This window comes from Arvicola amphibius, chromosome 3 (genome assembly GCF_903992535.2).
Source record: "Arvicola amphibius chromosome 3, mArvAmp1.2, whole genome shotgun sequence".
Classification (NCBI taxonomy): domain Eukaryota; kingdom Metazoa; phylum Chordata; class Mammalia; order Rodentia; family Cricetidae; genus Arvicola; species Arvicola amphibius.
In genome coordinates, this window is record NC_052049.1 from 162114938 (window position 1) to 162131781 (window position 16844).

Here is a 16844-nt window from a genome sequence, read left to right on the forward strand (position 1 = left end):
ATTCTCTTGAAAATTATTTTTAAGCTTTATTTATGTGTATGTATGTTTTACCTACACATATGTATGTGCACCATTATATACATGGTATTCACAGAGGTAAGAACAATGCATCAAATGTTTGTGAGCTGGGAATTGAACCAGGGTCCTCAGCAACAAGTGCTCTAAATCACTGAGCCACTACTCCAGCCCCTTAAAAATAAGATACTCTTAAACTTGGCTAATGGTGAATTTCACATGAGAAGAAAATCTCAAATAATAGCAAAATTCTAGTTCAAGTACAGAAGTTAATTTGTACAAGTTACACAGAGTTTCTTAGCTTACAAATTTAAATGGCAATATTTTCTAATATAATGTAATCAGAGTTCATATTACTAAAGTATAATTGTATTATTCAAGTAATGTAAAACAGCATTTTGTGAATATTATATTTTTAAAAGATTTTGGTGGCACACGCCTTTAATTCTAGCACTCAGGAGACAGAGGCAGGTGAATCTCTGAATTTCAAGGTCAGCTTGGTCTACAGAACAAGTTCCAGGACAGTAAGAGATATACAGAGAAACCCTGTCTTGAAAAGCAAAAACAAACAAAAAAAAAGATTTATCTTGATAGTTCAGGAATCTAATTCACAGTATTTTAGCCTGCAATAAAAAAAAAAACAACTGCACAGTATCCTATCATGCTTATCAAAAATTTTTCTAATATAACTATACTCATTTTAGCAATGATTTATGTCATTCTTCAACTTTTTATGTCTATAAACACTTTGTTTGCACATATGTCTATGTACCAGTGTGTGCTTGGTGCCCACAGAGACCAGAAGAGAGCATTGGACACCCTGAAACTGGAGTTATAGACAGTTGTGAGAAGCCTTTTGGGTGCTGGAAGATGAACCTAGGTCCGCTAGGCTATGTTCCTAACCACTCAGCCATCCCTGCAGCCCCTTCCTTTATTCCCCATTTTTCTGTTTGATACCAGTGAGATACCTGGGAATGAAAATTTTTCTTCCCAAACCACTTTTAGCAGCAACCAGAACGTAGGGGATGTCACCTTTCCATAAATATCAAAGAAAACTCAACCCTAACACTATACTTGACAACCCTTAATTAGGAATTATATTAAGTAGTATCTAGAATAACAAAATTTCAACTACAAATGTGCTAAGTCTACAGTGGTGTGAGGCATGGACACAGATTCTCTAATATTCCTGTCATCAAGAGGTGGAGAGAGGAGGAAATCACTGTTGCCATCTGTCTAATTCAGTAACCTGTGATTACTATAGTCAGCAGAAGAGACTACATTCTAGCAGAAGGGACATAATATGACCTCTGAAAGCCTTCTTTCACCTTCTTCATATAAATACTGACTTTTAGGAGCTTAGAGGTTAAGAGCACTGGCTGTTTTTGCAGAGGTCCTGAGTTCAATTCCCAGAAATCACATGGTGGCTCGTAACTATCTGTAATAAGATCTGGTGCCCCCTTCTGACCTGCAGGCAGGCATGCAGACAGAACACTGTATACATAATAAATAAATAAATAAATCTTTTTTTTAAAAAAAAAAAAAAGAAAGGAAAGAAGGAAAAGAAAAACAAAACAAAAAATCTTTACAAAAAAAAACAAAAAACAAAAACAACAACCCTGACTTTTAGAGTTAGGAGTTGCCCTGTAAAAAGGTCCTCCACCCCAAAGCCACCAAGTTGTAAAAAGCTCAAGAAACACAGACACACGAAAACACACCAGTCAGCCCTAAGCTGCTTCTTGGCCCATGGCCTCACTGCCTGCTGTAATTACCGTGCTCTTCCCAGGTTTCAGTTTTGAGTTCTCAGAAGCTCCACTTTCTGTGGACTCATCCATCTGAGCACCCATCTGAGACCACGCTATTCATGGTCCCGGCTAATGGTCAGACCCCAGAGTTCTGAGGGACCAGATGCTAGCATGGCCCTTCCTTCAAGTTGTATATACACTGTTGAGTTATGAATGCGTTCTATATTATTACAACTTTTTATTTTATTTGAGAACCAAACAATAAATAAAATAAAGGTAAAGAAAATAATTTAGATATATCACAGAAAGCTTCATACCTCCTTTTGGTTATATTTGATAGCAAGTTTTAGACGACTTAAATTCATTCTTTCTTCTAGTAGTCCCCGTTTGTCAAGAGGCTCATCACTAGATGTATGGTTTAAGATAACTTCCAGTTCACGTGAATTCCGGGCTTGTGCAAGCAAATCTTTAGCAAACATTTTGCACTGACGGGCTAGCTCTTCATAATCATTCCTATAAAATGCATAGTCTGCTATTAGGAATGTCATTCCCTCTTCCCAGTGAGATTACACCACTAGAAATTACTCAGTAATCTTTAAATTCTGACAGGGCCACAGGTCTGCTTGTTTCCTGCGACAGTCACAGGAGCTTATCAGGGCAGAAATTCTCCACAGCTGTGGAGAATTATGCTTCCTGTGCCCACTTTGACGGTTTCAGATGAACACAGTATACTTACTATATTGATACCCTGAGAAATGCTTATAAAACTTGGTCAATTTTTCACCTAACTCACTTCTCTCGTTCTCTGTAAGATGGCTAAAATTTCCCTTGACATTATTCATATAAACAGTATTTTTGATATTATTAGATGATTTTTACCTATGGTAACTTCAATAATCCACAATGTACACACTACTTCTAAAACTCATGTAAAGTGTTCACTTGAGTGACATTCACAATGGCATATCCCAAGGAACTCTCTTCAGAAGTCCTAGTTTCCAAACCCTACCGCTGTCTTTGACTTACTTATAAAAACTGTACTTAACATAATTTATGAGAAATGAAGACGTTTTAGTACATAGTTATTTATTAAATATCAATTACATTAAATTTATAACTCAGCTAAACAAAAATAAGTATATTACAAACAACTATGAGTCATGAATCAGAGGCTGGACTTTAGAAAATAATTTTATTTAGCTTTTCCCCTCATGTAAAAAGCCAGGAGAACAGGAAGGGTGCTTAGTCTTTGCACATGGCAAAAATTCCTGTGAACTGGCTATTGTAGCTAGATTTAAAACTCACAACTTTTCCTTAGAGGCAACATTTTTCTCATTCTTTGCATTACTCCATAACCTGTGAACAATTAGTTGTTCAACAATTAGTTCTTCAGCAAATGAAGTATTTATTATATTACATGCCTTTTGGTTTAGGAATATAAATGCAGATGGAAACATGCATCAAAGGTGTTATTGCAAAGACATCTCATTTTTAAATGAATATTTAATAGACTGCTAGAACAAAATATATAATTTATTAAACTGTTTAATCTCTAATAGATTACAGGACAATTAAGTGGCTGTATAGTGATGAACAAAGATATTGTTCCTTAAATATAACTTCATGAGGATTTTGTCCCATTTTGTTTTGTTTTGTTTTTGTTTTTAAAGACAGGGTCTCACTTTGTAGCTCTGGCTGCCTGGAATAACTAGGTAGACAAGGCTGGCCTCGGAACTCACAAGATCTGCCTCCCAAGAGCTGGGATTCAAGGTGTGTGCCGCCACACCCTATCCTCGTTTTATGAGTTCACCAAAGTATATAGATGTCATATTGAGTTTTTTTTTTAATGCAATGTACTTAAAGAATAGTAGTTCTAAACTTGAAAACTTACATGTAGTCTTTCGTAAGTCTCTGGACTCAGAACTTTCAGTAACACACTATGAATGCTTGTATTAAGGCTAAAAAAAAACCCTGTACTTTCTGATCCTGCTCTGCAAGTGTGAATGAACTTTGTTGACTTTCAAGATGGGGCAACATAGGCAACTGTGACAGGAAAGTGAGTTCGTGTACAGTTCCTGTTGGCACTTTGAAAATGGGAGCTGGTAAGAGGGTACTAGAAATACTCACCATAGGAGGACTGCAAGGTTTGGCTGGGGACTATGTGGTTACAGAAGGGCAAAGCACAGAGGAGGAGTCAACTAATCAGCACCAACATGTTACTTTGACAGAGAAAGAAAATTCCAAATGGCAACAACATTACTCATCTTAGGTTAACTGTAAATAAATGCAAATTATCATGCAGCCTATAAACAGATTGAAGCAGAAGATTCTACAACAAAAGACATAACAACATCCATTCTTCCTCACCTGAATTCCACCTCCACAAGGCTGAGTTCTTTTAAGTCAGCACTAAGTTCAAATGCTCTCAGGATTGGATCCTCCTCTGTTAACATTATTAGAGCTGGGCTGGCCAGACATCTATAGATATCAAGACGAAACCTGTGATAAAATTAGATTACACAACATAAAAAATGCCCTTGTTAGTTTTAATATGCAATGTTTATAAACTTATAAAGTACAAAACATTAAAATATGCTTATTTCAAGATAATTTCCATAACACCTAAAACTTAAATATTTTGAAAAACAAATACTGGAAAATGTTGTCCACTGCTCTAAGTTACCATCTCTTTTCAAATATTCAGAATTTTGGCTGCCTTGATATAGCTGTAATTTCAGCTCTCAAGCAGCTGAGATAGGATTGGAAGCTTGAAGGTTACAAAGTAGGTTTCAGGTCAACATAGGATACACAGCAAGAGCTACTCATACCTGGAGGGGTCATAGACCAAGAGAAGTACTGCTGTCATTTCCTGAACCAAAATCATTTAGAAATACTTGCCTTCATACCTACAGATGAGTGCATCTCGTGCGTCTCATTAGAGAAGCTTCTTTTTCCAAAAGACTAAACTCTTTCAGAAACCCACAACTGATCAAAATGCAGATCAGGAGCTGTTGGGTGTTCAATTTTTATATATCTACAAGGCAATCACTATACCTCAGGTTTGGAGGAAAAACACAGGACAAGGTGGGCAGAAAGACTAAGAGTCAGAGGCCCAGACTCCATGGCTACAGACTGTCCTCTAGGCATGACAGTAAAAATGCCCCATGAAATCTCAATATTTTTTTCTTCTTTGGTTTGAGACAGGGTTCCTCTGTGTGTAGCCTTGATTGTCCTGGAACTCACTCTGTAAACAAGGCTGTCTTAGAACTCACAAAGATCTGTCTGCCTCTGCCTCTGCCTCTGCCTCTGCCTCCCAAATCCTGGATTAAAAGTGTGCACCACCACTAGCTCAACAATATGGCTGCCTGAACAAAACCAGCATAACAGCAACACAAGCTCATGTGCCAATATAGAGAGTAGAAATATCATATGGTCCCATTCATAGATAAAAAGCTGCAGGTGGTCAATGCCTGTTGAGAGAATTAATTTCCTCCAGGAGTACATTCTGTATAGGATGTCCAATCCCAAATGGTCAGTCCTGGACACATGTACATATAAGCAGAATTAAATGGACTCAGTAGATTGCATATATTGCTAGGATTCAGTCATTATGCTGGCCTGTCACCTGGCAGGATGCACTCAGGCAGTACCCTGGACAGCCCAGGGTCCTATGGCTGCTTCACTACAAAGTTTGTACACAGGTTCAAAAGGTCCCTTTAAAAGACAAGTTCTGCCCATTCCTGCAAGTAGGTCTTTGCTTCTCTGTCACCCTCTTTCCCCCTCCCTTTATCTCAATAAAACTCCCCACTCAAGCTCTGTCTGCATGACCTGTCTGTCTCTCACCACTGCCTGGGCTCTCACTCACCAAGGTCCCCCTGGCACAGGTGAGAGACAGACCAGGCAGACAGAGCTTATGGGGTAAGTTTTACTAAGAGAAAGGGGGGAAGGGAAGGGGAAGACTGGTTTCTGGGAAAAGGAATAGCAGAGAGGAGAGACAGAATACTGTCTTCCATGAATGTAGAGGTGACACTGTTAGGTCCTCAAGGGGCAGGGCCAGATACGCCTGGATGCTAACCACCAAGGTCCCTCTTGCAGAGTCATATCACATATAGGCAACGATAATAATTAAGAGACCATGGCTTTGGGAGGGGGAGCACAGCAAGGGCTCAAGGGGGAAGGGAGGTGTGGGAGTATACAGATAGAGCACACGAAGGAAGTTCTCAAAAAAAAGGAAAAGAAAAAGAAAAAAGAACCCATAATTTAATTGTATTTATGACTGTTTAGAACACTATTTTTGTTTCTCTTCAGATAAATATTTCCTGTTAAATTTTTCTGTTGCTTAACTATATTAAGACTGGAAAGCACCATGCTTCAAGGAAACAAAAATTCACTATTTTAAACTGAATATTCCTTTACTTCTGAATATCTTAGTTGTAGGAGAAATAATCTGTCCATAATTTCTATCACCTAATATTTTAGTTAGTCTGGAAAATGTGAACATAAATACTTTAGTGGTCTAATTTAAAACCTACATTGAAATGACTGCTACTTTTTTGGTTTTTCGAGACAGGGTTTCTCTGTAGCTTTGGAACCTGTCCTGGCAATTGCTTTGTAGTCCAGGCTGGCCTCGAACTCACAGAGATCCATCTGCCGCTGCCACCGAGTGCTGGGATTAAAGGTGTGTGCCACCACCACCGGGTGGCCATTTTCTTTCAAACCACCACATAGCCTAAATTTTACACTTACATTATCGGAATTTTACATTTTAAAAGAGTGAACTTAGTTTGTTACTTAATAGTATATTAGAAAAGAATTATACTCTCTAATCCCTCAGAATTAAGGGAGAAGTTACCAATAGAAAGAAATCTGGGAATCGTTTGTATAAATGTATATAAAACACAACACATTTAAAAATAATTCACAGGTCAAGAGAATGAGTGGACAAGTCACACACTAAGATGTTGTGGGAATTTGGTCTGTCAGACCATATGGGCATAGTCTTTTCTGGGAATACACAACTGGGTAAAAATGGAGGGTGACGGTCAGGCACTCTCCAGCAGCTTGGTGACCTTCCTGTAACTCCCAAATCGCCCTTGGGAATGAGGATCAGCAGCTAAAACATCAGCAGTGTTAGAGCCTCATTCTGTATTATGAGTGTACTTTATATTCTGCACCTGCACAAATCTGACTTACTCCCAGAGATCCATTCCTCTTTATCTGGCACCCAATGTGGGGCTTGAATCGATGACCATGCAATTAAAGTCTCATGCTCTACTAACTGAGCTATTTGAACTTGAGCTATGAGTGCCAGGCCACTTTACTCATATAAATAAAAAAGGTCAGAAAAACACAATAAAGACAGATTCAGACAAAAAAAAAAGCCTCTAAATGGGTCACAGTATGTTTCAAATGTACATAGGCTTGAGAAAGAGAGGATAATCAGATAAATATTTCCTGTTAAATTTTTCCGTTGCTTAACTATATTAAGGCTGAAAAGCACCATGCTTCAAGGAAACAAAAATTCACTATTTTAAACTGAATATTCCTTTACTTCTGAATATCTTAGTTGTAGGAGAAATAATCTTTCCATAATTAATAAGTAATAGAGAAATTAAAAATATATAATTAAGCTACATAAAGATGGAAAATACACAGAGTCTGGATTATATATATTATTGTGTTTTCTTTGGATTTTTTTGGTTGTTAATGAGCTAACTGTGGGGACTGCTAAGTTAAACCAACATATATTTTAAATCATAAATTTTATATTTTAAAAATATCTTAACTTCGAAATTTGGGTTAAAGGATATGTTGCTTTGGAAAAGAGGTTCTGCTTTTGTTTCCACAGAAGATGAGAAGCTGTGGATTCCTTCCAGGCTAATATGGTTAGATCTAGGAAGGTCTCTGATGGGAACAATAACCCAGGCGATTCAACATCCAGAACAGCTTCAAGGTAACTGGCTGAGAAGATGTAGTCTCACAGACTACTACAGGCAAGATGTAACCATAATTCTCTATTTTCTCAGGGTTCCTCAAAGATTACCAGCATCCAGCAATCAGCAGGAAGTTGTCTAGAGAACTATGCCCAAATTCTCAAAATATTGCTTATGAATGTTTGTTTTCATTTAAGGAGGGTTGGTTATAAACTGTCATTGGTCATAGTTAATCTCTTTCTAAAAGAAGAAAGGGGGATATGATATAGAAATGATGGAGAAAAAGATAGATTATTGAATCTACTATAATCCAAAAAAGAAACACTAATCTCAAAATATTTTACATTGGTATAGATTTTAGTTATTGATATAAATTTAAGCTTAATTTTGTTATACTGTATGTATATTTCTACTCTTGCTTAAGATATTGTGTTTATACGGCTTAATTAAAAATGCAGTACATAATTAAGAAATACGGATTTATAAAAATAGTGTTATTCATCTATAACAGTCAAACCTATAGTCATGTTAGTTAGGTTTTCTAGATATACAAAGATATATTTCAGATAGATATTCTTCAAATATTTCAAAGACCTACAGTATATGGCATTTAAAATGTTTTAATAATTTAGACTTTTCATGACAGTGAGACACATCTACTCCTGGCAGCAACAATGCACTCCAGAGAAGATGGTGGGCATCAAATAAACTCTGTGTGAAGTTTGTTCTCTTTGTGGGAAAAGCTAGCCATGAGGGCAAAGAAATGTCCTTGTCTCAATTGCTAACAGTTACTGTTCAAACTGGACCAGCAGGACACTAAGAAAGGTGACTGCCAAGTTTTGCCAAGGCAAGGTAAGACAGTCCTTCAAAGTTCCCTGCTTCATAGGAAAGTCTGTCAGATATGCTAGGCCTGTAGGCCAAAGTTAGATGCCCCAACATTAGAGAGGAAACTTGGGTGACTGTTCAGGCAGCCAGCTGCTTCTGTCATTTCTTACATTTTTGGAAGTCACTTGTACTTCCTACTTACTCAAGCAATATTACTTCCTACTCAGGTCTTTGATGGAGTTGAAGGATAGACAGTTATAATTATAGATTTTCTTAGTTATGATAAAAAGATAAATTATATATAAAACTTTAGACTCACCAAGATAAGATAGATAATAGAATATTTTTCTAATTTTGTCAAATACAGACTAGCTATTGTAATTCTTAATAACTATTTTATTATATGTAATTTTATTATATTAAAGTTAAAATCTTCCTTTTTATAGGAAAGGGGAAATGCTACGGAATGCTTCTGTACACTAAAAATATGTATTGTTTCCATTGGCTAATAATAAAAGCTGTTTGACCAATAGCCAGGCAGGATAGGGCTGGGCAGAACAGCCAAACTGAGGACTCAGATGAGGAAGGGCAGAGTTGAGAGAGACACAAGCACCAAGGAACAAAATGCCAGTGACCAGTAAAAGCCACGGCCAAAGGACAATACATAAATTAACAGAAATAGATAAATTTAAATGTTAAGAGCCAGTTAGTAATAAGCCTGAATAGGCCAATCAGTTTGTAATTATTTGGGACTGTGTGATCAGGATATGAAAGCTTCACCTGTTTACAGTAAGAGAAAATATAATATCCCTCCTTACCCATGTTGATGCCTGAGCCATCAAGAGGGACAAACACTATACTGATGCTCCTCAACTTGGAAGGTTCAACTTACAACTATTTCTAAGCTTTCCTACTTTGAAAGTGCTAAAAGTTATATAAATCCAATAAAAACTGAACATCACACTTTTTCTAGTTAGTATTTATTACGTAAATATTTATTAAATACTTAGCTCTATTTTACAGACAAGGAAATCAATGACCAAAGAGGTTGCTTCATTACAATACAAACATCTTTTGATACTATGTATAATAATACCTAAGACCAAGTAATTTTACTTCTCTAAATACCCTCTGCTGGCCTCAAATTTATGATTCTCCTGCCTCAGTACTCTAGGTGATGAGGTTATAGATGTGTGCTACCATGTCTAAGACTGGCCATATCACAACACGGCCACATGAGAATCAAAACCATATTAAAGCAGAGAAAAGGCTTATTCTCTTCAGACTGACTTCTCAATCAGCCGACTACCACAGTAATAAAATTGTCCATGGGGTGATCTTGTTAGACCTATAGAAAGCAGGTGCTTTCTTGATCTTAACATTTCAACTGGGGGATGGGAAAAGATGATAAATAGTAAAGAAGTAAGGATAAATATGGTCTAAGAGGGAAAACAAGAGGCATGAGTAGCTAAAATATTTAGTGAGAAATTAAGTCTGTGGACTGGAAAGATATTTCAGTGGTTAAGACCACTTCTTGTTCTGCAGAGGATCTAGGTTCAATTACTGGCATCCACACAATGGGAAACAAGTATAACACGACCTGTGAAGCTTGGGTTCTGGAGCCTTAACTAACTGTGAGAAGGAAGAAGGAATAAGGAAAGGACAAACTACATAGACACAGACACACACACACACACACACACACACACGCAGTAAATCTGGGATCAGGTGGGGTTTTACTACCTCTGGAACCTCTCAGCACATTAATATGTATAGCATATGTTAAAAAATCTTTCATAAACACTCATACATGAGCACCTGGTAAGATATGTGTCACCCCTCTTGAGCCTCACCTGGGTAAGGCTTTACCACCTGGAGGGTGACGCCATTGAAGTTCTCAACATGGCTATCCTCATGTCAACAATACACATTCATTCAGGACTTCACTCACTCAGTGTTTCCTAGGCTCCCTATACAAGTGACTGTAACTCAAGTTCCAGAAGACCTGGCCTTCACTGTAAACAAATACATACATACATACATATATATATATATATATATATATATACACACACATATATATATATGCATGCAAAACACTCATATCCATAAACTAAAAATATTTAAATAAATGTTTTAAAGTTGATTTCTACCAGGAATAGTGGTACACACCTACAATCCACAAGTACTCAAGAAACAGAGAGGCATCTTGAAGGTTAGCTTTACAGTCTACAAGATGAGTTCCACTAGCTAGTGCTATACGACAGGACTGTCTCAAAAAGCTAACATGATGGTCATCATCATCATGGTGGTGGTGGTGGTGGTGATGTGGTGGTGATGATGATATAGTAGTAGTTTTGTTTTCTTTATAAGGTAGCATGTGGTGCCCTTCTAATTTTGCTACCTGGAACTACTCTTGAACTAATAAACTATTCCTCTAAAAAGCTTCACCAGAAAGAGTATGAGATGAACTTCATATACAACTTGAAGGATTTTCCTATTTAGCATTTGGTAAACATTTCTGAAAATTTCAGAATTCACCTCATGAGCAAAGGAGCTAGAAATCTGACTTTCCTAAGGCTCCCAAGCACATTTCTCAGAAATTGTACTGAGAGAATATTTGAGAGAATATCATCATTGACATGTACCTTGGCACATCACTCTTCTACTTATCAAACCCTCATTTTCTAACCTGGAATGTCTGAGGCTGTCCTTTTTGTTTTTTGCAGAACACAGCGTGCATTCACAGCCAACTGCATGGGGCTTGGGCAAAGACACGTCCTGTTTTAAAAGCATGGTAAGGATTTCATAGTTGTTACGATGAGCAGCTAAAATGACAGGGGCAACATCCATCGTTGTTGAATACTCAGGATTCTGAATTCGTTCCATAAGTTTCTGAAAAATATTCATATAAATGTCCTAAGGTTATTATCTGTGACCTAAAAATATACTTATCTAAAGGATGGAATAAAAATAATATCATATAAGGAACTTTAGAATTGTTTTAAGAATAATATATTTTATTTCAACTCATTTTTTGAAATTTTAAAATTTCAATTCTAATTAACAAATGCTATATAATATAACATAATCTTCAATAGGCAACATTCCTAAAGTACAGTTACATTTTCCTAAAAAAGCAAGGGTATATAAAGAAATACTTTAAGAAAAATTATTAATTTTTAAAAAAACTAATAGGAACATGCATGATAAGGAGAAAGAACAAGAATTTTAGGAAAAGAATAAAATGGAAAAATAGAATGTTAAAAACAGCAATAGTATAAATGCATGAGAAAAACTAAAATTTCTACCTGTGTGGCCAGCCTTGGTAATGAAGCTACTTTTTTATACAGTCCAATCCCTGTATAGTCTACAACCCATCACAAATGTGCAGATCACTCCAATCACAGTCAATAACTAATGAGAACTGCAACTGTTAGTCATCTGTCCTCCAATTTCATTCCCACGGTGAACTATTAGGCTGAGTATAATTAGTGACCATGAAGAACTGAGGCTCAGAGAAGTTAATGTGCCTGAACCATCACTAACACAGGTGCCAATCACATCCAGGTCTGTGTTACTCAGGACCCTGAGCTCCTCCCACTACAACAACCCTTTTGCCTACAATGGTATGAAATGAGAAAAAAAAAAACCAAAAACATTAGTAATCCAAGAATCAAGATTAAAGAACAAGGTTGACTATTTTATGACTATTGCATATTCTTTCTAATGCTTCTCACTTTTTTGCAGAGGTTCCCCTGAGAGCTGTTTGAGTCCAGGGTAAGCTCATCAAGTTCACATTTTGGTAACCTTTATTAACACTGTAAAAGTAGTGTACACTCATTATAAAATATCTGAAAAATACAGAAAAGCAGAAAGAAGAATAAAAATACCCATATTCCTTCTACTCAAATAACATTTTACAGTACAATATTTCCTTCTAGTCCTTTCTTTACTTCACCCCCTTTGAAGGATACACTTTGCATAAATCCTAGTGTGCTAAGCACCAGTGATTAAAAACAATAGTTCTTGATAAAAGCAATAGTTCTTAATAGTTCAAAGATCAAAAGAAAAAAATCTCATTGCTCTAGAGCCCAGGATCTTCAAGGGACAAAATCATGCACAGAAATTTGCATGCACTTTAAGGAAACTCAGACTCTGTGTTCAAGATACTCTGCAATGTAAATGACATTATGAAAGGCTATGAAAATAGCCTCTTAGAAATTTAGGACTACCTCATTAGCATAGATCCTCCCCCAAAAGTAGACGTATAGGCCAAAAGGCCAGGAAAAATTAGAAGTTCTTGATACATAATGTGAAAGTCTTTTCAATGGTTTATAGTCTCGACATAGGGATGCATCCATTCCATACTATTGTTCTACTCACAGAAAAGGGGACTGGCACTATTAATATGGGTGAAAAACAAAATTTTAATTTATTTTCTTTTAAATACTGATAAGTTTTGATATTTTCTGATATGCTTTTCTTCTTTTATGAAGTTTGTTCGTATAATTTTCAATTATTTCTTGGAGATTCATATTCATGAATTTATGTAACAGTTACATAAAAGCCTAAAATTGGCACTTTTTTCTCATTGTATTGGTTGAAAAGAGTTATATTTACTCCCAGGCTTAAGGTCCTAACTGAAAAGAGGTCCTGTGTTTCCTATGAAGCATTTTATACCTGGAAAACCACTATGAGATGTTAAAAGATTAAAGCTTATAATTTCACTGCTGATAGTATAACCTACATATTTTCAAGTAAATAGCCCATATTTTAGAGTTAATAGTGAAAAGATAATTCAATACATCAAGGCTATAGGATGAATTCACTGAAGTAGTAAAAGAAAAATATATTAAAATATTTGTGTCTCATTAGAAACAAAAAAGTTGTTAAAAGGTGATTTTAGAGCTGTTGTAAGTATTCAGATAAAGACTGAACAAATGACCTTGTCAGAGACAGAGCAGCAAATGCTTTCTTCACCAACCAGCTCTCAGCTGCTGAGAACAGTGGCGATGAGCTAATACTTGCCACTGTTCTAAAGGCAAAGAGCACTCCACCTTGCTCCAAAGACAGAAATGTGTTCCCAGGCTAGAAGGTGGAGCAGGAATATAAAAATATAGCAGAAACTGCAGGATGAATGCCAGACATTGAATGGAGCTATTGTCTTTGGTCTGTTAGTGAAAGGACCTCCTTTTAGCTACCCCCTTTTATGTCATTCTTATTGGTTTCTTTCCAACTTCTGAACTAAACAGTATTCTAGGAGAGTCACATTTTGTTGTTGATGTTGCTAGATTTTTGTTTGTTTGTTTGTTTTTCGAGACAGGGTTTCTCTGTAGTTTGGGGGCCTAGCCTGGAACTTGTTCTGTAGACCAGGCTAGCTTTGATCTCACAGAGATCACCTGCTTCTGCCTCCCAAGTGCTGGAATTAAAGGCGTGTGCCACCACCACCTGGCCTGTTGTTGCTAGTTTTTAAATTGTATGTGTGTGTGTGTGTCTATGTGTGTTACTAAAGGCTGCATGATAGACAAACACCTTATACTATTTATAACATCAGTCTTTTTTAGTGGTCCAAATGAAAGTAAAATTTGTTTAGTTCTTAAAAATATTTTTATTCTGATTACAGTTAGATGATAATCCCAGAAACTATTTAAAAATATTAACTGATTAATATAACTTCAACAACAATAAATGTTAAAACTTTTTAAATTCAATGTACAAAAAATCTCATTTTAAAGTAACATTATCAATGACTATCTTGCTACTGAGAAAACCAATGAAATATTTTTTAAATCCCTAATTAGGTCAATCAATAAGAAATGACTACTATAAAGTGGCATTTGGTTATATTTATATAGCTTTTTTCTGTGTGCATTTTTAAGGATTTAAAAAATATTATTTATTTTATGTGTATGATTATTTCACAAGTACATATGTCTGGAAACAATGTCCATGCAGTAAGTACCCAGAGGCCAGATGAAGGTGATAGGTACCCTAGAATTGGAGTTGTAGATGGTTGTGAGCTACCATGTGGGTGCTGGGAATGGAACCCAGGTCTTTTGCAATAATAGCAAGTGCTCTGAACCACTGCGCATCTCTCCAGTCCCTTTTCTATGTATACTTTTAACCATCAGTTAATTATAAGTATAGTTCAGTATCCTCATTTTATCTCATTTAATATTTTTTATTCCTAAAACTTAATTTAAGATTATTATCTTTAGCTGGGTGTGGTGGCTAACACTTATAACCCCAGCACTTTAATGACAGGGATTTAGGTAGGGTAGGAGGTTCAGGAGTTCAAGATCGTCCTAGGTTATTTAGGGAGTTTAGGGCAGTCTGGGATACATGAAAGCCTAACTCAAAATATTTGAAAGTCATTTTAATTATTGTCTTATATTCCAAAGTTTATATACACAACTATTTATATTTCCTGTCTTGTCTTTTAGAATATTTATCATTTTTTTCCTCTTGTACTAGGAAGGTAGTCAAGGGCATGCTAGGTAAGTGCTCTACCACTGAGATACCATTTGGACATTTAGGATATGCCAAACAGTGTTCAAACTGCTACAAATAAAATAAAAATCAATGATTTGCTTATTTCCTTCTCAGATTTCTAGAGGAGTGGTGTAGGAGGTCCTTCTGTATTTGTGTTGCTTTCATTGGTCATTAAAGAAACTGCCTTTGCCTAGTTGATAGGGCGGAACTCGGGTAGGCGGGAAAGACAGAACAGAATTCTGGGAAGATGGGCAGAGTGGCAGACGCCATGGTTCTCTTGCCCAAGACAGACGCTGGTTAGACTCACGCCGTAAGCCACAGTCAAGTGGCGATACACATTAATGGAGATGGGTTAAACTAATATGTGAGAGTTAGCCAATAAGAGGCTAGAGATAATGGGCCGGGCAGTGTTTAAATGAATACAGTTTCTGTGTGATTGTTTCAGGTGTAAGCTAGCTGGGCAGGATGAAAAGCAGACCTGCTCTCTCCTACAACAGAGGAGACAGCACTAGGCTAAAGAACACAAGTATCTTTCTTGCTTATGATATACCTTGTAAAATATTTTCCAAAACACCTGATTCTGCAATAGTACACAACCATGGCCACTTTTCTTAATTTGGTCAAAAATAAGCAAAATTCGGTAACTTACTTGATTAGCAATTATACTTTAAATTTTTATGCTTTATTTTATGAAAATTTCTAAATGTTCTTTCCTAATAGATTTTGGTGCTTTCTATCACTTTCTTCTTCTTCTTCTACTACTACTACTACTAATAATAATAATAATGTATGTAAGTATTTATTCATTAAGATAGGGTTTCTCTATGTAGCCCTAGCTGGCCTGGACACTTGCTATATAGACCAGCCTGGCCTCAAACATACAGAGATCCTCTTTACTCTGCCTCCCAAGTGCTGGCATTAAGTGTGTACTGCCAGGCCCAGATCTATTATTAATTTGAGATACTTACTGGAAGCCTGTTTCCCAGTATCCATAGTTCTATATTTGCCCAATGCCCGAAACTGAGACGTAACTTCTGTAACAATGAGAATGTGTGCCAATGCAATTTTCACCTACTGTTTTTAAGCTAAAGCAGTTCTTCCACACCAACTACTTAAATACTATCTACTTTGTCTTCCTTTTTTATGGTTTCACCACTTGTACATCTTAAATCTATCTAGAAACTAATCTGTATTTTCAATGAAATACTGGTTCACACTGACATAATATTAACTAATTTTAAAAAGGTTTCCAGAAAGCAAAATTAATGATTATTGTCTCTACTTACTTCAAAGTAATATTTTACAAAGTAAAAATATCAATACTTTTAAAAACAAAATAAACTGGGGAGGGGGAGAAAAGATGGCAATGGGGCAGGAGATCTACTTTGGCTTAAAAATCCAAATTAATAAGTATTTAAGAGTACTGACTACTATAGTTGGTCTTGGTGATCGTTTTGGTCGGTGATTAAGTAGTATATCGACAGCTCCCACTACTTCAGAGTCGATGGCCACCAAAAGTGCATCTGCGGACTTTAAAAAAATGAAAGTTAAAATGAAAATGGAAGATAAAAATGTAAAAGTACTTTAACTAATTCATGGTCATTTTAAAATTCTTCACACTGTATTATATACAGCAATATTGGATTTTAAAAAATTTATATTGTCCACATAGTACATTTGCTTTCCAAATCAGTAGTACTTCTATGTACCACAACGTACCATTTTTGTTCCGGTTCCAATGCACAATCTGATAAAATAATGACTATAAGGGACTCTGTATGGAACAGTGCTATTCCATGCAATGTTTAAAGCTAAAAACAAAAACAAAAAC

General features: G+C 36.2%; 1 protein-coding gene across 2 annotated transcripts in view; it reads right to left on the bottom strand.

Annotated features, from left to right (window-relative positions):
* The window catches only part of Trpc1 (transient receptor potential cation channel subfamily C member 1), a 48045-nt gene that overhangs the window by 14720 nt on the left and 16481 nt on the right, over positions 1 to 16844 (bottom strand). The window contains exons 3-6 of one of the 2 annotated variants that reach the window (XM_038323183.1): positions 16442 to 16543; positions 11211 to 11413; positions 4128 to 4259; positions 2078 to 2273 (exon numbers count right to left, since the gene is read on the bottom strand). In XM_038323183.1, coding sequence (XP_038179111.1) covers positions 2078 to 2273; positions 4128 to 4259; positions 11211 to 11413; positions 16442 to 16543 — 633 coding nt within the window. The remainder of the gene's footprint in view (positions 1 to 2077; positions 2274 to 4127; positions 4260 to 11210; positions 11414 to 16441; positions 16544 to 16844) is intronic. The other variant, XM_038323184.1, reaches the window with a different exon arrangement.